The sequence below is a fragment of the Corapipo altera genome, unplaced genomic scaffold (genome assembly GCF_003945725.1).
Source record: "Corapipo altera isolate COAL_440 unplaced genomic scaffold, ASM394572v1 1, whole genome shotgun sequence".
In the NCBI taxonomy this organism is placed as follows: domain Eukaryota; kingdom Metazoa; phylum Chordata; class Aves; order Passeriformes; family Pipridae; genus Corapipo; species Corapipo altera.
The window spans coordinates 20,257,417-20,279,592 of record NW_020884873.1 but is presented as its reverse complement, the minus strand read 5'-3'; the positions used below and the strand labels follow the sequence as shown (position 1 = coordinate 20,279,592).

The 22,176-nt window shown below is 36.9% G+C and overlaps 1 protein-coding gene across 3 annotated transcripts in view; it reads left to right on the top strand.

Moving 5' to 3' along the window:
• SCYL2 (SCY1 like pseudokinase 2) overlaps nt 1-22,176 on the top strand; it is a 36,683-nt gene continuing 14,507 nt past the window's right edge. The window contains exons 1-9 of one of the 3 annotated variants that reach the window (XM_027653724.1): nt 1-112; nt 4,977-5,181; nt 11,339-11,496; nt 14,132-14,276; nt 14,902-15,051; nt 15,676-15,897; nt 16,770-16,886; nt 18,188-18,313; nt 19,850-20,026. In XM_027653724.1, the coding sequence (XP_027509525.1) occupies nt 5,005-5,181; nt 11,339-11,496; nt 14,132-14,276; nt 14,902-15,051; nt 15,676-15,897; nt 16,770-16,886; nt 18,188-18,313; nt 19,850-20,026 (1,272 nt within the window). In that variant the 5' untranslated portion in view covers nt 1-112; nt 4,977-5,004. Of the gene's footprint in view, nt 113-486; nt 731-4,976; nt 5,182-11,338; nt 11,497-14,131; nt 14,277-14,901; nt 15,052-15,675; nt 15,898-16,769; nt 16,887-18,187; nt 18,314-19,849; nt 20,027-22,176 lie in introns of those variants that run through there. The other 2 variants (XM_027653735.1, XM_027653727.1) reach the window with 2 other exon arrangements.

The window sequence follows — 22,176 nt, the reverse complement described above, 5'->3', positions numbered from 1 at the left end:
TGCAGCGGGACGGGGCCGGAGCGAGAGACGGAGCCGGCGTGACAGGCGGCCCGCCGGGCCCACAGGGCGACGGGCAGCCGGGCGCCGTGTTGGCAGCTTCCCGCGGGCTCAGGTGAGAGGCCGCGGCCCGGGGCAGGAGCGGCCGCCCGTGGCCTGGTAGCGGTGTGCGGGGCGGGCAGGGCCGGCCGGTTCCTGGGGCGGGGGGCGGCGGGCTCGGGTCCCGGGTGCCCGGCGCCGAAGGGTGGAGGGGAAGGGCCGCTCTGGAGGCGCGATCGCTGCGCGGGCAGGGCCTGGCGGGGAGCGCTGAGCTGCCCGAGCCGGCGGGTCGCGGGTCACCTGCCGCCTGTGGCCGCGGCCGCCCCCGCCCCGAGCGCGCTGCCTCCGGCCTGCCCCGCAGAGCCGAGCCCGGGCACCGGCCCCGCGGGGGCGAGCGGAGTCCCCGCGGCGCTGGCGGAGCGGTAAATACAGTAAATACTTTGCCCGGAGGACTGGCCCTCATGAGGCTGTCCTGGGGTTTGTGCAGCGTATAGGCTGAGTTTCGCCTGTCGGCAGGTGGCAGATCCCCGTTCGTGGATCTCGTACCGTGAGCGTTCGTTAGGGATTCAGCTGCAGCTCAGTACCGAAATGGGGAATAGAAGTCACGAAGGTGATTTGCTGTGAGGGCAGTTAGTCCGTGCACGGTGCTTCATTGCTTTTGGTCTTCCTGTTGTTTTTATAACAAATGCAAAAGGTTGGTTGTGCCTGAAAAATGTTGGGTTTTCTCCTTTTGCTTGGTGTGACTCGGTTTTTCCAGCATTTATTTTTTCTATGAATTCATCCTGATTTGGGACAGATGGATAGGATGGGGTTGGGTGGCATGAAGTACCCATGCACCTGCCTGTTGCCTTGGTTCCCAAAGAGGAATGCAGGCTTATTGTAGTCAAAATAGTGGTAGAATGTACTGTATGGTACATTCTACCATACATGTGCTGTACGGTATGCACCCATATCCATACATCAGATGAAACTATGAATTAGTTCAAACATAAATTAATGGATTTACATCTTGCAGTTAATTGTTTTAGATGAGTGAGAATTAAAGAATGGTGGGGAATCTTTGTTTTGGATTTCAACAGCCTTTATTTCAACATTTTGGATATTTTACCTCATTTCTTAGTGCGATGTTGGTTGTTGCTTACTACCTTGCTAAGTAATTGTCCTCATCATGTTGACATATCATTGCTGATGTACATCAGGATAAAACCCTTTTTCAGTTGTGAGGGGCATTCATGAAAAGGACACATTGACCATCCAGATTTTTTTAGGATTGGTTCCAGGTTTCATGGACTTAGTATCAGTAGCATTAATATTACCCATGAGATTCAAAGAGGAAGAAATCAGAGTTCTTAATCATTTGTTGCATGTCCTGTGTTGCTTGTCCAAACACTGTTACTCTTCAGATTTTGTACTTGTCTCATTTATTACCTTTTAATTTTAAATTAAAATTTCATTGTGGGTGACTGACTTTATTGCATTTGGTTATTAATTTTTCTAGAATTAGCAGACCAGTCTTAAAGCCAGTTTTCTTGCAGTAGAGAACTAAAGTTGCATATTTCTCATCTGGTTAAATTATCATGATTTGTGGTATCATAGATACTACACAAAATAGATATTTGGGGAGGCGCATGGATTTTCTAGGTGCATTGTTCTTGTTGGCATAATATATAGTTTTTACTGAAGTTGGTAATAGCAATCATTTTTATGGAGCAAAATGTACTATTTTAGCTTATAGTCAAGTGTTGACATGAGAATTTCTACAAATTTACAGTCTGATGGATGTAAACATTAAACCACACTATTTTGAGAAGTAGGTTTCATGGTACTCCTTGCTCAGTAGCTAAATTAAACAATAGTTTGCATACTGTCAAGTTGGAGAGGAACAGGTTGGGCAGGGTCTACCAGGCTTGAATTTCAGATTCTAACGCTTCAAACACTGGAATGCTGTTAACATTCTCACCTAGTGGCTTTTCCAGGCTACTCACTGCAGTTAGTCTGTCACCCATAGCAGAGGGCACTTCTGATTTAATGAATACTACACCTTTTTTCCACCACCTGTGTAGATAAGCTCTCTTTCAGAATTACACAAAGAAATTTGAACATGCACGCAAAGACATTTTCTTCATAATATATCCGCAGTTAATTTCGCAGAGCCTTTTATAGTTTTGAGAATCCTAGCACAAGATGGTGTTTCATTGGTACTAGAGAAGGTTCGATGGCTGGGAGTGAATGAAACAATGGAAAAAGCAGAAGATCTAAAACCAAATAAATTAGATTTGTGGTTATCTTAAACTCCTTAGGATTGATTTTATAGTCCTTTAGCATATAGAGTATGCCCATAGAGTAGCTGCAGAATAAAATCTCTGAGAGCTGGAAATGCCTATAGCTCCTTTTTAGAATACTCCATGATCCTTTTTTCTACCATTTATCAGGCTTATGAAAAGTTCCTTTATACAGGGACATTAGCTTGTGTCTAATAACTGTTTGGTCTGGGGCTGCAAAGTTAGGAGTTGCAGGTGCTTTTCCATAGAATAGTTCATAAAGTAAACTGTAATAATAAAATGTCACATACTGTAATGAAATTGCTTAATAAAGGAATTCTGTGTTTTGGTAATTTATTTCCAGGTATGTTCTCAACCAAACATCAGATACCAAACAAGTATGTAGTTATTCTGGAGATTATTTTGTTGATTTCAGACACAGTTTCTCTTATCTAAAAGTCACAGTCCCCGCAGTTAAGACAAACTCCACCCTTAATGTGCTTGCAGTCATATCTGTTTCTGCTCCTGAGTTGGCCTATTGAAGTCATAACTACTGTTTCTGATTTAAATTTGAGTATTTGCAAGATTAAGGTCTCTGCAGCTGGATTCCTGTCTTTTTTTATAACATGTTTTCTTAAAACTCCTAGTCTGATTTCTTCAAACAAAGTTATGTCACTTCAGCTGACATGGTAATTGGAGAAGTATCTATGGAGCCCCACAGCATTTAGTGTATTTCTGCATTTCCCTATGGGGGAATAGTGAAGGTGGAATATACCTGCAGCAATAGTTAAGGCAAAGCAGCATAACTGTGCTGCTTCCAGCACTGTGCTGAAGTTTGCTTAGGGCTTGGCTTATGGTGTTGCACACAACTGCACTGGAGTGAATTATTCCATAACACACATAACTTTTTAAGGAGTTTTATTTAGTATGTTTATTGCCCTTTTTGTAAAAAAACCCTGTATTTGCAATTTAAAACTAATCTGATTATTTGTCCAGATTTCTAATGCAATCAAATTAATAGTACCAGGGAGCGAAGGTGTGCATGTCCAAATAATGTTAGTGTGGTTGATTTAATCAAGTTTGACTGAGGTGTACAGGTGTCAAAAGAAAGTTGCTACAGGTTTTTTGGGACTAAGGAGGAAACAAACTCCATCTGTGTCTTGAATGGGGAAAAAGCTGTGGTGTAAATGCATATATTGATAGACACCAGATAACCTATGTAGACTAAAATATTGCCTTTTAAATGCATGTAATACCATGGAAAGAGTTTTAGGTCATACAAGCAAGCACCTCGTATCTGATCAGAAGGACATTTGGGCTGATTTGTCTGTGCTCACTGGATTATTTGTTATGCCTTTTGCTTCTTTTGTTGTTGTTACCTTGACTTGGTAAACATCATCTTTATCACAACAGAATCTCGTTGCTTCCATTTAGATAGCAATAACATTCTCTATTTTTCAAAGAAGCGGTTTTACACAATAGTATGCCAATGAGTTGAGTGTAAGACAAATAAGGCCATAATTGAAAAAAGTATTTCTGCAGATTTCAGTATATTTGCTGATGTGCTATTTTAGGTTTATTTTGCCTTTAAGAAATAGTGCTCTTTACACCTTGTTTGAAAGAGAGACTGAAGAAATATCCTTGAATGTTGCTTTTGAATGTACTGCATGATACTGACTCCTGGAAATAATTTCTTCTTGCATTCTCTCTTCATCTTTGCTCACACTGATAAGGAAGATGAGTGTCTATCTCATTTTTTCATGGTTTGTTTGCTGCCTTTGTTCTTTCTTGTGTATACATTATCAGAGAGACAATTGTATAAATGCGACATAGCCCTCAGAACTTCTGTCTCGCAGAATAGGCAAGTCAGACTTTTTTTTATGACAATTTAGGAAACTCTGGAAGTATACACTACAGGGGAAGATGAACTAAATTGGAAGCTGCCAGAGTCTTTTAGCTCTTAAATTTGAAAGGTGATGTAAAAAAAACTTCCTTGTACCATTTTGATAAAGTATAAAAAGATGGTTTCTTGTTTCCTTCCCCTGCATTAATACTTAAGTTCATTAATAGTTAGATCATACAAATAGTAATGCCAGCAATCTAATGGGTAAAATACTGAATTTTGAGCCTGTATTTTGAAAAGCACAGTGTAGGAAAGAACACTTTTTTTTTTTTTGCTTGTCATCTGTATAATACACATCTATTGTTTTGCTAGTCTGGGATCTTAAGTAATCCTTCCCTTCAGAAAATGTGTAGTTCCTTGAGCACTGGAAATAAAGGAGTCTGGTTTCCTTCGGATTTGTTTCTCTGTTGATCGATACTGATACACAGGGTGTGGACATTTCCTGTCAGGGGGACAGTATATAGATTCTCTGCTTTATTCAATTACCCATTTTCAAGAAATGGTTGAATTTCTTTGTTAGATCTAACGAAGAACAGTCAGGAGATTCAGAAGTTTCTGAGGAGGAGTAGAAGCAATGACATATAATCCCATAGGAATGCAGGCACAGATACATGTATGCAGTGTGAATGTGCCCTGGAAGTTATATTTCACTATTCTTTTTGTGGCTTGCTCCTGTATCCTATTGGATCCTTAGAAGTTGTAGCGTTCAACACGTACCTTTCGTTAGCAGAAATTGAGAGGACTGTAAGCCCTTGTTTTTTTTCTTGTCTTTGTAGGATAACACATTGGTGCACAGTTGAAACCATGGAGTCCATGCTGAATAAATTGAAGAGTACCGTTACAAAGGTAACGGCTGATGTCACCAGTGCGGTCATGGGAAACCCTGTTACCAGGGAATTTGATGTGGGCCGTCATATTGCCAGTGGAGGTAACGGTCTTGCATGGAAGATATTTAATGGAACTAAAAAATCAACAAAACAGGTGAGTTATCAAGTAAAGACATGCATTTATAAGCATTAGATAACTGATAGATAGCAGTTGGTAAGTGGCAGTTAAAACCAAAATCCAACTGGGCAAAGTAATATTAAGAGTAGCAAAGGGGAACAAAAACCTCAACACTATTTAAATACAGTGTTCTCAGCTATATAGGTGATATTTGCTTTAAGCTTTCTCTGCTGGAGAAAGAAGTGGTTCTGCATTCATAACATAGAATTTGCGACCAAGATCAAGAATTCATCTGAGTTAAAAGTGATCTGACAAAAAGGAAGAGGTTTTTTTTAAACATGGATGGGCTCCCCAGTTGGTTGTACCTTGCAACATTTTTTTGGCAGCAATACTGGCTTTTTAAGTTTAAAATAATTGTGAAGTATGTCATCATTTGTTGTCAGCAAAAGACACTGTATTTTTTGCTCAGCTGCCATACAGAAATTGAAAGGTTAGAAATGTTAAGTCATGAGATACTGTATCAGGAAGGCATGGGGTAGTGGAGGAGGTTGTGGAGGAAGTTGGTTGTGCCTTCTCTCTGCTGATTTCAGATCAGTATTGTTCCCTTTTAGTTTCCTTTAAGTATTAGGGTTTAGAGCACTAATACACAAACTTCTGACTCACTTGAAGTCACATGTGTAAATGAGTATGGGATTGTGACTTTAGAAGAAGATTTGCCAAAAACAGAGTTTAAGAATTGTTATTATAGAAAATTATTTTGTTGTACTGGAGAAATGTGAAAAGTCTTTTTTCAAACTTGGAGAGGAAGTAGAATTTTTAATATGTAAATGGAAGTGCTAATAAATTGTGGCCTTCAGTTAAACTTGATGCTGAAGTGATGTGAAATCACTTAGACAATGAATCAGCTTGCTTCAGATGTACCAAAAAGAAATGGACACAAAGGAATAACTTTGGAAAATGTATATACAATCCATTAGATGATGGAAAAATAAACTGTAGCAAATAGAGGAGAGATATAATATGCAGAATAAATAATCTGTGAAGAATGTGTGATCTGATTGTGACAGTGTTAGAATAATGTTTAATCAGGTACTTTTGCCATATCTTGAAGCATCTGTTTAGCTGTTGCAGAGCTCTGTGCATCTAGTATTTATGGAGTTTACCCAATTGGTTAGGGCTTTTTTTTGGTCTTACTCAACTATACAAATAAGTGGTAACATTGGAAGTATGGTAGTTTTGATAGGTTTTATACAATCTATGTGTCCAGTAAGCATTTGACCTGTAGCAGGTGTAGCTTTAAGTTCTGGAGAGTTGTAGCAAGTTTATTCCCTTGTGTATGTACAGAATATATGTAATTGGGTACCTGTCGATCATGTTTTTCAAGCTTCGAATGGTTGTTCCGACCAATTATTTTATGGAGCTTTAGTTCAGTTGTTACCACATGTGATCCTACAGTATCTCTGTAAACCCTGATTAACATCTGTACATTTGTGTGCCATCATTAGTCATTAAAAATACAACAGCAGTTGTACTGCTGGGAATTTTAGGTGGCTGCTGGTTTGACATGAAGTTACCATTCACTATTAATATTACCAGTTAGGTAACATCATGACAATGTTCTGTTTGCCATTGCACAACAAAACTGTGCAGCAATACAAACAGTTTATGGTGTGTTGTAATGCAGTATATCTATTCTTTAATATTATCTTTTTATTTCTTTCACGTGTACCTTTTGAATGTTTTCTGTGCAGTATGGAAGTGGCTGGCTGTCATTCTCCAAGTGGTAGCAGTCACTTTTGTGAAGTGATGCACGTATTTGCTGTATTGCAAGTGTGTATATCTAACTTGAAGCTACAAGCATTTAGCTTTTTTTGCAGTAAATGTGTATTGTATTCAGAGAAGCAGGATATAAGGGCTTAATTGCCCATGTTGTTGTGACTTTACAACAACACAAGTAATAGTTAGTCATTGTAGCCAGATAAAACAGCTAAATTTGGAGCTTTTAACTGTACAGCAGATCCCATCAGAAATCTTTGTTTTCAGGATGAATTTGTCAGTGGACAGTTACAAATATTCCATCTCTGGTGACAGTGGATATCTATGATTGTATTCTTTTTTTCTGGTTCCTGCCTGGTTGTTCCTCCAGGATTTCTCAATGTTTGTGTGGGGGTTTTTTAATGTACCTTGTCTTTTCTTGCTTACTTTGTAGGTGACCGAACCTAACAGAATGTGAGGAAATTACTTACCTGTGTGCATATGTTTGTCTGGTTCTGTACTGTAGCTGGTTTGCTGCTGTTTGTTTGAAAGATTTATGACTCTCTGTTTATATATGGGCATATAATTTTACAGTATGCATTTCAGATCATCTTGGATTAATTAACTTAGTCTTTATATGTTTTTTGGCATAATATGGCACTTGTCCTTTCTTCTGCTTCTGTGTCTGAAAGTGCACTCATGAATAGATGGGGTGAGGTCACCAAGTTCTTGTTGGCAGCTCGGTTGTAAAACTAGCACAATTCATTAGATAATGATTTGCACTTCAAGAGTACTGTAGTTGTGTTTAACTTTTATTGTGGTGGTACTAACGTATTATGGTAGGTAGGTAAGTCAACTTTCTGTTGTTTTGCCTGTGCATATAGTAACGTTGAACTTAAAGCTTCCTGTTATTCAAACTTTAAAGGCTGATAAATTTTAAAATTGAAATAGTTGTATTGCAAACCTTATGACTGAAAGAAACTAGAGGGAAAGTAGGGTTATAAAAAAACATTGACAAGCTTATAGAAAATAAAGCCCCCAAAAGAAGGAGGAAAATCTTTTTCTGGCAAAAGACCAGAGTAATACTGGAATGCTTTCCAGTGTTTTAGTTCAGAGACTGTTTTGCTTATCTCAGTGGGAGGCTTTGGTAAAATATCATGTGTTTGCATATTGAGTTACATTTAATTTTTCATTTAAAAAATGTGTGAGTGCATATGAGTAAAATAGAGGACAAAAATGAAAGAGAAAGCAAACATAAAATTTCTAAAATCAAGCATTGACTGCCACCCTTAAATTTCCTTTGCTTTCGTGTTTACAATTAAGTTTTTAACATGATCAAATTTGAGTTTTTTCCATGAGAGAGCTACATTAATTCAGTTCACAGGATAGATAGTGAACTGTATTTATTAAATATTTTGTGGAGTTGTTTTTTTTACTTCCATGTTCTCTGCTTAGTTGCTTACTCCATGCTATTTAAAATTTCAGGATTTGAATTTCTGTAATATATAGTGCTTGAATATTTTACATATTTTATTAACATGCTTCCTCAATATCCAGTGGGATCAGTAGGAAGAGGTATTGTTCCGATATCATTACATTTCTACAGATCTTGGAGAAGGTTTCAGAAGGATTCAGAAATAATTTCTAGTTTTGTTTGTATCTCTTTTGACACACAAACCCACTGTCTTTTTGAATGTTTGCCTTCCTCTTGGGGTCAGGAGAGAAAGGGGCACACGCCTTGGTTGCCTGGTTGCCTTTTTTTGATTGGAAAAAATTATTTCTCTCTCTTTCCCCCTTTCTTTCTCTTTTTGTAGTAGTTGTATAGGCTAAGATAGGAGCAGGATTTTTGCATTCTCTTTAGTTTGAAAGGTGTTTATGTGGGTAAATAAGGACACATATTTTAAACTGTCAATGTGTGTTTCAAACTGGTGCATGTTTCATTAAGATTTCAGGATTGCAAATAGTCTGGGAGGGTGTCGCAGGTTGACCCTAGCCAGCAACCAAGCACCCACACAGCTACTCACTCACTTCCCTATCCCCAGCAGGCTGAGGACAGAAAATACGAAGAAAAACAAGAAAATTTGTGCTGCTCTTGGAGGGCAACAGAGAGAACAGCTGCGTGAGGTGCAATCAAATCAACAATCTGCTCAGCCTAGTGGTGGAGCTGAGATCAAGTAGAAAGACTAAGAAGTATTAGGGACTCTGAGGAAGAGACTGACTAATGGAGCCACACCCTGCCATACTTTAGACAAATGAACCTGCCCTCCACTTCACAAGAAGTAATGAATTCCCTCTTGCAGGGGACGCAAGTCCTTATATAATAAGGAAAAACAGCTCCTCGTGAGGTGGTGAGACAAAGAGGGTTTATTTCAAAATCCACGCTGTTTTATCCTTTAACACCATGTGACTTCTTTAGCCAATGAGGTTACCTGTGTCCCCTGGGCTCCTCTGCCCCAGCACGTCCCCTGTGCCCTGGACACGCCTCCCACACCCTCTCACTACTGGGCAGAAGGAGGGGACCTTAGAGACTGAGGGGAGTGGAAACGGGTTTCTGCTCAGCGTGGCAGGTGAATTCCCTACCAACCTACCTTAGCTTCCCCGGTGCACTTATGCAATTGATATGAGGCTCTGGAATCTGAGGGTCAGGGAAATGAGAATGTAGATGAAGGTTCTTCTGGCATGGAGGAGTTGCCTAGGGCAAGGGAACCAACCCCCCACATCACTTCCTCAATTAAGAAAAAAAGAAGTATAGTAGTCATTGGTGAGTCCCTTTTGAGAGGAATTGGCGACCCAGTATGTCAACCAGACCCAACCCACAGGGAGGTGTGTTACCTCTCTGGGGCCTGGGTAAGAGGCATCATGGAGAAACTTCCCAGTCTGGTATGGCCCACTGGTTACTCCCCACTACTGGTTTCCAGGTGGGTACCGGTGAAGTCTCAACAAGAAGGCTGTGGATAGTCAAGGGGAACCAAAGGGCCTTGGGTCAACTGGTCAGGGGATCTGGAGCACAAATTGTGTTCTCTTCTGTCCTCCCACTTGCAGGGAATGAGGAGTTCAAACAAGCCATGTAGAATTGCATCAAGCACCAATAGAACTTAGAGCCATCATAAAATATTCAAAACATAGTTGATGTCTTATGCTGTCCAATTTAAATACTCACTTTCTGATTCTTTTAACTTGCCATCAAACAGAAGTGCTTTCAGAATTGCCATCTTGGTTTGAAATTTTGTTATTGGTCATGTACTACTCAATGTATGTCTTTCATCCCCATCGTTGGTTCCTCTCTGCCTTGTGTCAATGTTAATATTTCATCCATCACACTTAGAGATGGAGCAGGGAGCCAGTATGGATAGAAGGAGGAAAAGTGTACTTAGTTCAGTTAGTTATAGGTGTTGACCTGCTAATGGCTTAATAAAACCAGCTAAAACTCAACTTTTTGTGTATTGGGCTGAATTTCTTATTTTATATAGACTATTTCTAGAAGGTTTTAGGGTTTTTAAATTAATAATGTAACTTCTTCTGTGAGATTGTAGTTAGAGTAATGGTTATAAAATGTGCAGTAGAAGAGCATAGAGTTCCTCTTGGGACTGAAAACTGTGTTGTTGGTTTTTTTTGTTGTTTCTAACCTGTATTATTATTCATAATGCTGTTGTAGCAGCATATAAAAGTCACTGTTCCATGATAAAGATTTTAATTCCTTTTTTTTGTCAATCAATATACTTCTCTTTAATGACTTCCAAGATGGTGATGTATTGTAGTTTTTAATTTCACATCGACGTCTGTAATTTCAAGGTTTCATATAAATATAAACTTGGTTTTCTCTCACTCTATTGCAGAAGTTGGAAAGGTTTTCTCTGGTTTAACATTTCTGTGACTTCTTTTCACACATCTTTAAGCATTAAAAAATTCTTAATGTTCTATCATGTGAATGGTCTGATCAGATTAATAGATTACTGTGACTATAAATTATTTTTAGTTTAATATAGATTGTACTGGTTTGGGGCAGAACACTGAGACAGGATCTGGTTTAATAAAGCACCACTTGATATATTTAATGCCAAATGACTGCATATATACTCAAAATATTTTAACTGTTCATAGTTGATGTAAATACTTTCATCTACTTAAAATCAAGCTGATTTCTGTCCTATGGATCTGCTGCTTTGTCACTGTGTAGGTAGTGGGTATAGTTTACGTATTACTATTTGCAAAATCAGGAGCATTAGTACCTTAACTCTTAAAGTACATACTTTAGAGGTTATATACAGTAACCTGTCCCAGGACTGGGACAAAGTAAGGACAATAAGTTTTTTTGTTTGTTTATTGTATTTGTGGCATTGTACTGTTGAATCAAAAAGTTTGTGTGTGCGTGTAATTGTTTATAGGCTTGGGTTTTGGCTATGTTATATACTGATTAACTTTTGTTGATTATTTCTAGGAAGTGGCTGTTTTTGTCTTTGATAAGAAACTAATAGACAAGTATCAAAAATTTGAAAAAGATCAGATTATTGAGTCTTTAAAACGAGGTGTTCAACAGCTAACCAGGCTTCGACACCCTCGACTACTTACTGTTCAACATCCATTGGAAGAATCTAGGTAAGCTCTAGTAAAGTTGAGAAGAGACATTTTTAATCATTGTTTTGGTATTGGATGTAAAATATCTGGAACACTGAACCCACACATCTGATGAGATTCAAATTTACTGTATTTATTCATAGGAAAATTGTTCTTTCTATACTCAGCACACTCAGCTACTGGTAGGAACACCAGAAGCACAAAACCCGTCCAGTTGCTTGCTGTGGTAGAAAGTGATGTAACTGTTTTTGAAGGGAATTCATAAAAGAAAGGTTTACTTAGAATATTCGTATGTGTAACATTGTACAAGCATGCTACAAGATTTATTTAGAATTTCAGGTCTTCCTAGAGCACCTATTCTTGAAGAAATCCATCATGGGCTCCTTCTGGAGACACTGTACCTGGTCTTTTTCTTTTGTGTCTCCCAAGTAACATACAGTTCTGTTGAACTGTTGAACACTTTATTCCTCCTTTATGGGACAAATGGATACTTGATGTACCTGCACAGTTGAAGTAGAGAAAGAAAGAAAGACCATATCTTTCTGACCCTAGTGTGTAGGTAGTTTTCCCACTATTAATAGCATGTGTCTACTACAAATTATTGGTATTCAATGTAATTATATTTAGGTAATATATATAATGATGTATAGATCTCTAAATGCATTTATATAATGAATAGCTCCTTATTTATACTAAATATTTAATATGAATATGTTTACTTGCAACTTGTCAGTTAATTCCATTAACAAAACTGGTAACCAATATTCATCTATATTTAACTTGTTATTGGAGAAAAGGATTAAACAAACAAGTTGAAAGTTAACTCATAATATCATTGCTACCCATTAAAAATAGTAGTGTGAGGAGTCCCAGATAATTTACAAGACATTCAATTTGTTACATTGTTTCCCTGTAAAAAGCATGTGTGGTTTTGGGCATCATTTTTATTTTTAAAGTGTTTTCTTTTTTTTTATCCTACTATTAATTTCATTCTGATATTATTCAGGAACCGCTCGAGAAGCTACACTGTATGGCAGACATCAGCTTTTGCAATATTCAGTTACTTTAATTAGATTTACTGCATCCTTCCATTACTTTGGTTTGGACCCTTTAATTAGCTTCTAAAGCAGAAAATAAACACTCGTCTTTTTATTCCCTCAAAACAACAGTAATCACAGAGTTTATGCTATGAAAACCACTGAATAGTTCCCTAGGCATTTTCTATCATCCGTGCCCTCACCCATAACTAAATGTATAAGCTCTTTGGCAAAGTTGAAGTCAGATTGAAAATAAATGACATTGTCTTTCTGTGCTCTGATTCTTCCTTGTGATTTCAACAGAAACAACTTTTATAGCCCTGGTTGTGCTAATAGACACGTGAAAGGTATGTCATTAACAGAATGGTAGGGAGGAAACCAAGCAAAGAAGTTCTGTCAGGTTGGCTGACACCTATGATTTAGTATATTTTGCTTTTCAGTTGTTTTTCCTTTAGAGAAGCAGTAGATAAAACTAAAATCTGATGAGTAATAGGAGGTATGCGTGTTTCAGCAGCCTTATTTTACCTCAAAGGCCAAGCTTGTTAATTATTAAAATTATTAAAAAGTATGTGGGAGATCCATGCTGAGACATTGTGATATTTTTATGGAAAGAACAAAAATTTAGGTTCTGTCTTCTTGCCTGCAACTTTATGTTCAAAAATATATCTTTGTTACTGTTACTCGGTGTCTGTTCTCTCTATTCATACTGATGCAGTATTTAGTGTTCTCATGAATTAATCGTCCTTAAAGCATGTATGTGTGCTACCATCCATGTAATGCTTTCTCCAAAAAAAACTTTAAAACAATTAGGAAGTGATTTGTAATGACTGTCCAGGGCCTCCACCACTATGCAGACCAGTATAAAGAATGTAGATATAAAGAATGACTCGGTGTTGGAGTTTGGGAAACTAAGACAAATATTGGTTTCAGAATCAATTTAGAAATTTGGAATTTTGAAGCACAGTGTTATATGTGCAGAAGTTTGCTTCAAACACGGTTGGCACAAAAATGCATAAACAAGACCAGTAGTTTTACATGAAGAAAAGAATCGATAAAACAACTTAGAAAACAGTCACTTCACATGCAAACTGCAGTTCATACAAGAAGTGTATTTGTGTTTGTAGCTCTTCTTTTCTACTACTTTGCAAAGAAAAAGAATATTCAGGTGCTACTTTATATTATATTAATTTTGCTTCTGATCATTGACCACATTAAGTATTGCTTCAATCAGGGACATATCAATTTTAGGCACGGGTAAAAGCCTGATTTTACAAGTCTTAATAGTAGTAAGAATTATTTGCTTGATCTTCTTGGATCAGGACAAGAATATCTTTTTTTTGTTAAAACTTTTTATGAAGCACTGTGTGTATCATTAGTGATTTATGTGAATATTAGAGAATAAAATAACTTAATTCTAGTATTTTTTAATACTTCAAATATTGATATATTTCTCTTTAGTGTAATATTATAAGAATTCAAAACCTGAAATACAGTATGGTTTTTGGTAGCACCAAGTGCACTGGTAATATGTAATATGATGTTTGCGTGGTTCTTTATTCACAATCAGGAGACTTATTACATTTACTTACAAGAAATTCTTTAATGCATTTCCTATACAGGGATTGCTTGGCATTTTGTACAGAACCAGTCTGTGCAAGTTTAGCTAATGTTCTTGGCAACTGGGACAACCTACCTTCTCCTTTACCATCTGATATTAAAGAATACAAACTTTATGATGTGGAGACCAAATATGGTTTGCTTCAGGTATGACAGGTTGCCCGTACAATTTTCATGTGCATTTAGTATTATTAATTTTTTTATGAAGTCTGTAAACTGACAAAGTTTTGTCTACCTCTAGTAAATCAAATAATTGCAAAGTGAGAGATAATAGTGCCCTGATCACTCTAAGTGGGAGAGAGGATTAATGCTGGAGGCTCTAAGTTACTACTCTTTTTGCTTATTTTGACATATAAACCACAAAATTCAATTAATTTTTATTTTCTGTATAAATGTCCATGCTACAGCTGTCTCTCCTCTATGTGAAACTTTACCTTCTGTGGAGGACCAGTAGCTCCTAGGTTTTGTTTGGTGAATATACTGATCAACTTTGTAAAGCATTTTTGTTCTTCTAAGATCATAGTGTGGCCTGGGAGGAGGGGGGAATGCACCACCACACTTCTGCTGTGATGGACGTTAGTAATCTCATCTGCTAATTACCCATCTGTGTTTAATTTTCTCCATGCATAGTTTCCAAGACAAAGGCTAAAATAGCAGTGAAAAATTGTTTCTTAGTTAATTTAATTGTGACCATAGGAACAGAATTTTTATAAATGTCTTACAAGATGTTTGGGGAAATACTTAACCTGAAATAAGGATCTTTTATTAACAGGTTTCTGAAGGCTTGTCATTTTTGCATAGTAGTGTGAAAATGGTCCATGGAAATATTACTCCTGAAAATATAATTTTGAATAAGAGTGGAGCATGGAAAATTATGGGCTTTGATTTTTGCATCCAATCAACAAATCCATCTGAACAGGAGGTAATAATCTTTATATTTATCATCATTAAATTTCAAATTCAGATCTTTGTCTGAAACCAGTTTCATGACCTTGCGTTCCAGTACAGAATCATTTATTTAATATTCACCTCTGTATTTTGTTGGCAGGAATTTTGAACATATGACACAGGTCTGGAATTAATTGCTGCATTTGGTCATCACAGAAAAAGAGTCTGCATTGGCTCAGTGGAGTCAAAATAGACTAGTGGTGTTTTCAGACAGAGGCTGAAGCCTATGCCACTTGTGCTCACCTGCATGTTGGATGACATGCAAAGCTACCTAATTTAATCTGTTGCATCCACTCAGTGCCTGATTACTACCTCCTACAATGAATTTCCATCATAGCTTATGTTTCTCTCTTACAGAGGTGCTTTGATTTTTACATTACGGTTCCCAACTCTAATATTCAGACTTAAATGCATCAACTAATCACTCTAAGCTATAGACAGAGATTCTTAACAGTTTTGCCTTACTCTGATTTTGTTTGATTCATAATTGGATTTGAGTAGCTTAGTTATTTTTTGCTGCTTGAGTTTCTTATTGAAAATAGTCTTTAAAAATCCATAATGAATGTACTTTCTTTTACTTTTCTTCCTTCTCTTGTAGCCAAAGTTCCCTTGTAAGGAATGGGATCCAAATTTGCCATCTTTGTGTCTTCCAAATCCTGAGTATCTGGCACCAGAATATATTCTGTCTGTGAGCTGTGAGACAGCGAGCGATATGTACTCTCTAGGAGCTGTTATGTATGCAGTGTTTAATAAAGGGAAACCAATTTTTGAGGTCAACAAGCAAGATATTTATAAAAGCTTTAGTAGACAGCTGGATCAGGTATTCTATTTGTGACTATTATTCATTGATTTTCATATTTGAAAAGTTATTGTTTTAAAATAGATTTAAATATGTAGAACACTGTATCTCAACATAAACCATCTGATAATGGTATCTTGCTTTGCATACTGTCATTATAACAAGAAAAAAAGAATCCTAGAAAAATATGAGAAATAAAAACATGTCTAGAGAAGGTTACATGTACCAACTTTATAAACTACAGATTGCATTTTTCATCTGAATTCTCTGTAAACCTGTTGAATACTGGTCTTGTGGAATAATGTTTACTTGTTGGAATGAACAGTATGAAACATATGGCAGTGAATTACCTATGTAGGACCATTGAAAGAGGGCTGAGTCTGGAGTGATTTGATCGCTTGACATTGTAATTGGTATCCACATAGTCCACTTGCATTCTTTGTGGACTGTGCACATTGACAGAAGACAGTGTCATGGTTTAAGCAGTTAATTGGATCAGCTGACATAATGTCCATTCATATGCAGCCTGCCTTTGTCATAACTTCTTTGGGTGCCCATTGCCATAGCTGAGTGCCCTGTGTTTTAATGTTCGTAGACAACACCTCATGTAATGACATTTGCCTGTTTAAAGATACCATGTTTGTGTTCTCTGATAACCTGAACAACCATGGGAAGTTGAAAATAGTGGAATGGGACCTGAAACAGCTAGACTGTTGGGAAACAGAGAGAAGACTATGAGGACTCAGAAACAAATGGGTTATAGAAGGGGAGACGGGAGGGATATCAAAGGTGTGGGTAGAAAAACCTTCAAGTATAGTCCTGTTGTATACTGGAAATAGTTATATACAGGATTTTCTGACTTCATGGTGCATGTGCTTAAATTACTTACGCAGCTGAGCCGTTTAAGCTCCACTACTCTTCAGAATATACCAGAGGAGGTGCGTGAACACGTAAAGCTACTCTTAAATGTAGCTCCAACAGTCAGACCAGACGCAGATCAAATGACTAAGGTCAGTTCATGGAAAATAAAGTAACCATAGGATAGAGGGGAAATAGTGTTGGATGTGTAGATCTATTTTAAAGTGGTTTTTGTTAATCATTTTAGTTGAAATGTTAAATGTTTTTGAACTATTTCAGAAATAATGTTTGTTGATGCCGGAAGTTGTCCTTATGCTGACCTTTGCTTATATAGAAAAAGTGGGTGCTGAGACAGAATTTAGAATACTTATTCAGTGCAACACTGTTTTACTTCTTTCCAATACAGTTGGAAGCTTCTCTATGCTATGTTTTTATACAATTCAGTATTTAAACCTGTATTGGAAGGATTTTGAAATGATAAAATGATAAAGCGCTATAAATGTAAGGATTAACTTTTGGCTTATGATTTAAATATGCAGAAGAATAAAGTATATTCAGAAATTAATTGCAAGTGGGATAATTTAAGTTTTCATTTGACAAACTGTTGCTCTGCTTTCCTATCTGAAAGTAGAATTTTAAAGCCTGGTTCTTCCTTTGTCTTATACTCCTTTTTCTTATATCTGATAGCCTTTCAGGTTTCTGTTTATAGATTTGCTTTGCTAAATAATTTTATTCTTTTGCTGTCATATAAAAAGATTGTACGCAGAGAGAGAAATCAGTGTTGTAACAGTTGGAAGAAATAGTGAGTGAAGAAGAGAGGGGGAGCAGGTAATGACTTCTGTCAGCATATATGCTGAAAGATGGCAAGTGAGGGAATTGGCAAATATTTCTCCAGTATCAACTCACTTGTCTGAAGGAATAAAACAAATCTGTAAATGGTTGTATTAAGCAGTATGGTTTTATAAAGATGTTAAGTCTCTTTTGCCACAGGTACACTGCACACTGAATTGTAGAGTAGAGACATTAGAGCTTCCAGGGTTTCCTGGAGTTTCCAGGGGTGGTAGCCAGATCTCTGTGACCTAATAGGTAATCTCTTATTGTAATATTAAATAGCATAGTTATTCCTAGGAGAACTTTTAATCAAAGTTTTTACTTTTCCTTACATTTTTCTGTAGACAAAACATTATTTCATATACAATAAGTTAACTTAGGTGCACATAACATACATGGGTTTTTGAAAAATACCAGAAAAATTCTGTCTGAATCAACCTGTATCTGTGAATATTATACTACTTGGTGTCTAAAAATGTTCTCATTTTTAGTCGCAGACGTGTCATTGTAAAGGTTTCCTATAGGGCATTGAAAATGTAAATAGATGATTATATTTTGGAATTATTGTAGCAGTGTCAGTGTTGTCTCCCTCCAGATCACAAACTTTTAATCTTATCTTTAGATACCGTTCTTCGATGATGTAGGAGCAATGACACTTCAATATTTTGATTCATTATTTCAAAGGGATAACCTGCAGAAATCACAGTTTTTTAAAGGACTGCCAAAGGTTCTGCCAAAACTTCCTAAGGTACGTTTGAACGATGTCTTGAAATAGCGAGTTAGAAAATATGTGAACATCTATTAGCATTCTGATTTTTGGAAGCTGGAATTTCTTTAGTATTGTACCATAGTAGACTACAATGAGACTGTCAGAATAGAGCAGTAGGAAAGAAAGGGAGATTAGAAAACAACTAGTTTGGAAATACTCCTCAGCTTTAAATAATACTTTAAATGGAAAATGGCAAATCGTGCTATCAGTATCTGTAAGGAACCATCATTTGCATGTCCTGTTGTAGTTCACCCCAGTTTAAAGGCAAGTTGTCTTCACTTACAAGGCTTTCCCTTTGTTTCCAGGTACTATCATAGCTCTTGGAAGTCATCTTGCTACCTTTTCTCCCAATAAGATTGCTTCAAGTTTTTTTCATAGCAAGGCAGTACTTTAATGTTGAATAGTCTAAAGCTTCCTTCCCTTAATAGAATGAGTGCTTTATTGTGCTGACAGTGCCCAGAAATCTCAAAGGGAAATACCTGTCATTACAGATTTCTTCTGTGTGCTGTTAGACACTATGTCTAGACTGGCTCCTTTTCCTTTTATAGTATACTTTAATTTATGTAAGCCATAATGTATATGTGATAGAAAAATAGTATTAGTTTAATACTTAATGGAATAACAGAGCTTCTCAACCGTTGCATTAAATTTTTTTAATTCTGTTTTGCACTACACAGTGCAAAATTCAGACTTCATGTTTAATACTCTTTTCTTTTTAATTTAGTAATTTTCTCCTTTGATCAGGAATGGTTGCTGCTTTGACTTTGGAAATAGATGGCATGTATTTCACTTAACTTTAGACAACCACGGACTGACCTAATCATCTTCAGGGCGTTCTTTTTTTCTTTTCCCGTCTTGAAAGTATGTTCTATGAGGGAAGTGACTGTGCCCTTGAACTGTATATTTCTGTTTATTGACTTGAAAAGCATTTAAGGATGTCTGACTCTGCAGTAGACATCCACAGTGCAAATACCTGTTTCATCAACAAAATCCTGTTTAGGGAATGTACCTGGAGTTTTACTGGGAAGTATAGTATCATTATGTGTTTGGTGAGTGAATGATGGGGAACAGAAAAAAGGATTATTTTCTGGGGGTGGTAGGGTCTTTTTTAGGGGAATTTTAAAGAAAGCATATAGAATAAAGTTTTCTTAATTCATGTTGAAAGTCCTTCTTTCTGTATAGTTTATTGCTTTGTTTGTACAGTTTGTTTGTACAGTTTGTTGTACAGTTTGTTGTACAGTTTGTTGTACAGTTTGTTGTACAGTTTGTTGCTTTGTTGAGCTTCACAGTTGTTAAAGTCTCCAGTTATGTTTTGAGTGCTAACAGAAAAGTAACCAGTGTAAATTAGCTGCAGTATACTGTGAAAATAAGACTTCAAAACTGAAAATTGTCTATCTGCTTTTTTGTAAATATTGGGTTAATACAGAAGCTGCTGAGCTGGCACAGTGATAACTTACTGCAGTGCAGTACAACATGAGGCATACTTGGTTTTTGTTGTATTTTTTTTTCTTTTAGCGTGTTATAATTCAGCGAATTTTGCCTTGCTTGACTTCTGAATTTGTGAATCCTGATATGGTACCCTTCGTCTTGCCTAATGTTCTCTTAATTGCTGAGGAATGTACCAAAGAGGAATATATCAGGCTCATACTGCCTGATCTTGGTCCTGTTTTTAAGCAGCAAGAACCAATCCAGGTATGTTAATATTGTTCAGATTACAATTTTTCCCTTTCGTGTTTTTTTCTTCTGAAAAATGACCAATTGTTCTATTTACCTTTTCCAACTTCACTCATATTACCCAACCTGTCTGTAGTTGTCCAAGCAGTCAGTCTTGATTCATGCAAAATAGATTTTTCCAGGAAATATACGAAGCCTCTGCTTTTTCAGATTAATTTTTTGAGGGCATATTTGTTAGGATTAGAGAAGCAGAAAAGGAAACATTTAATATACCACTCAATTCTTGGTTTTGGTTGATTGTAGAAGGTATATGTGTAAGCATTTTATCACTTATCTAGCCAATCTCAGCAAGCTGTACCTATGATTTTTTTTTTTTTTGTGTCCAAATTGCTGACATTGGGATCATGGGGTGAAAAAATTGTAACTCTAGTACTCTCTTAGAATTGCTGTTTATCCATAATAATAAGAACAGTGTCTATTTGAGGGTTGTGCACAAATTTGTGAAATTTGTTAAATTCTGTATGTCAAATGTGATACATAAGATAATTATGCTGCTTTCACTGTAGTTTAAATGCATAAAAGTAGTAAGACACCATTGTTACTGTAAAGGAGCAAAAATTTACAGCCTTTTATCATCACCATGTGCCTGATGATTCCTGAGAATTCTGTCACTAAGTTAGGTGTTGTGCCTCCACAGATGAAAGGCATGTATGCATTTCTTCCAGCTCACCTTGGTTTATTGCTTTATGCCATTATTTCTTGGCAGAGCACCTAAAGGGAGAGGTAAACATAGAAATGAACAATTAGACTTTTTATTTCTGGGTTTCAGAAAACTGGACCAAAGAATTCTCATTATACTGAGGAGAGGGGGAGAAAGGGAACAACTGTGTAACTGAGAATACCTTGGAATATTTGAACTGCTTAATGCTATTTACTTTTGGTACACTGAGGCTTTGTGTTAGCTTTGTTGTTGTCTTGAAAAAAGTAAACATTTAACCAACCGAAAGTCAGTGAACATCTCATTTGTGCTGTGTCATCCTAAAAGGTAGCACTGTGTTTTGCTGCCTTTAACATTAGATTTGTGAGAAAGATCTTCACTGCAAAAAGTTTGTAGCAAAGTTTTATCGGGAGCATATGGACACAAAAGCTGGTTTATGTCTTGAGAAATGAGGGAAGCAAAACACAAACTCGGCAAAGCTCACTCTTTATGAGCTGACCACAAGTTTTTCTGTAGCTATCTAGATCGTGTGTATTAAATTCTTACATTGATATTTTCAATGCTAAGTACTACATGGCTTATTCAACTATTATTTCTGTGGTCTTTTTAATATGGTAACATTTCTTTAAGTAATCTAGATCATGTTTTCAAAATTAATTTACCAGGAATTTGAGAAAAAAATACAAAGGTTCAGAGTGCTAGAGGATAGAATTCTAGGTCTGACTATCTTTGTACAAGGCAAAAAAGTTTCTGTGTGTTTGCTCCTGGAGAGGGGCAGACAGGGAATGTGCCAGTGTTTCTTCCAAATGCTGTCTTGAGATGTAGATTTGTGTGAGGGGCCTGTTGTTTGACTTTCATAGGATACTTGGGTTAGGAAATAAACACATCATAGGGAAGCTACTATAATTCAGTATGAAGAAATTATTGGTGCTCACAATATCTTTGTATGAGGAAATTTATATTATGAAAATTAAATATTTAGTTAAACTGCTCATTTAGGTCATACTCTTGGGGTTAGTGTGGAGTAAGGTGTGCTGTAAATTAACATAGTAGCTTACTCTGACATAGCTGCCCAGACAAACCCTTAATTTATATTTACAGGAATCCATGGAGAGTTAGCATAGGATGTGCTGTAAATCCATATTCTAATTCAGTCCGCCACAGTGTACCCTGAGAAGTACTGGGCTCTGCACTAATAAAAGATGCATTATTGTTTAGAGTGCAACTGCTATTACTTGCTTGTTAGATGGTGTGTGAGAATCTGTGACTGTAGCATCTTCTACCTAAATAGATAAAAAGTAATGAGTATGACCATAGAAGCTAAAAATAAAAGGTGTTCTTTGGAACAACATGAACTACATTCTAGTTAAACCCAGGTAGATAGAGATAGAAATGATTCAGCTTTATCTTAGATGAAAAGCATTGACAGGCAGTGGAAAAGAGCTGAACT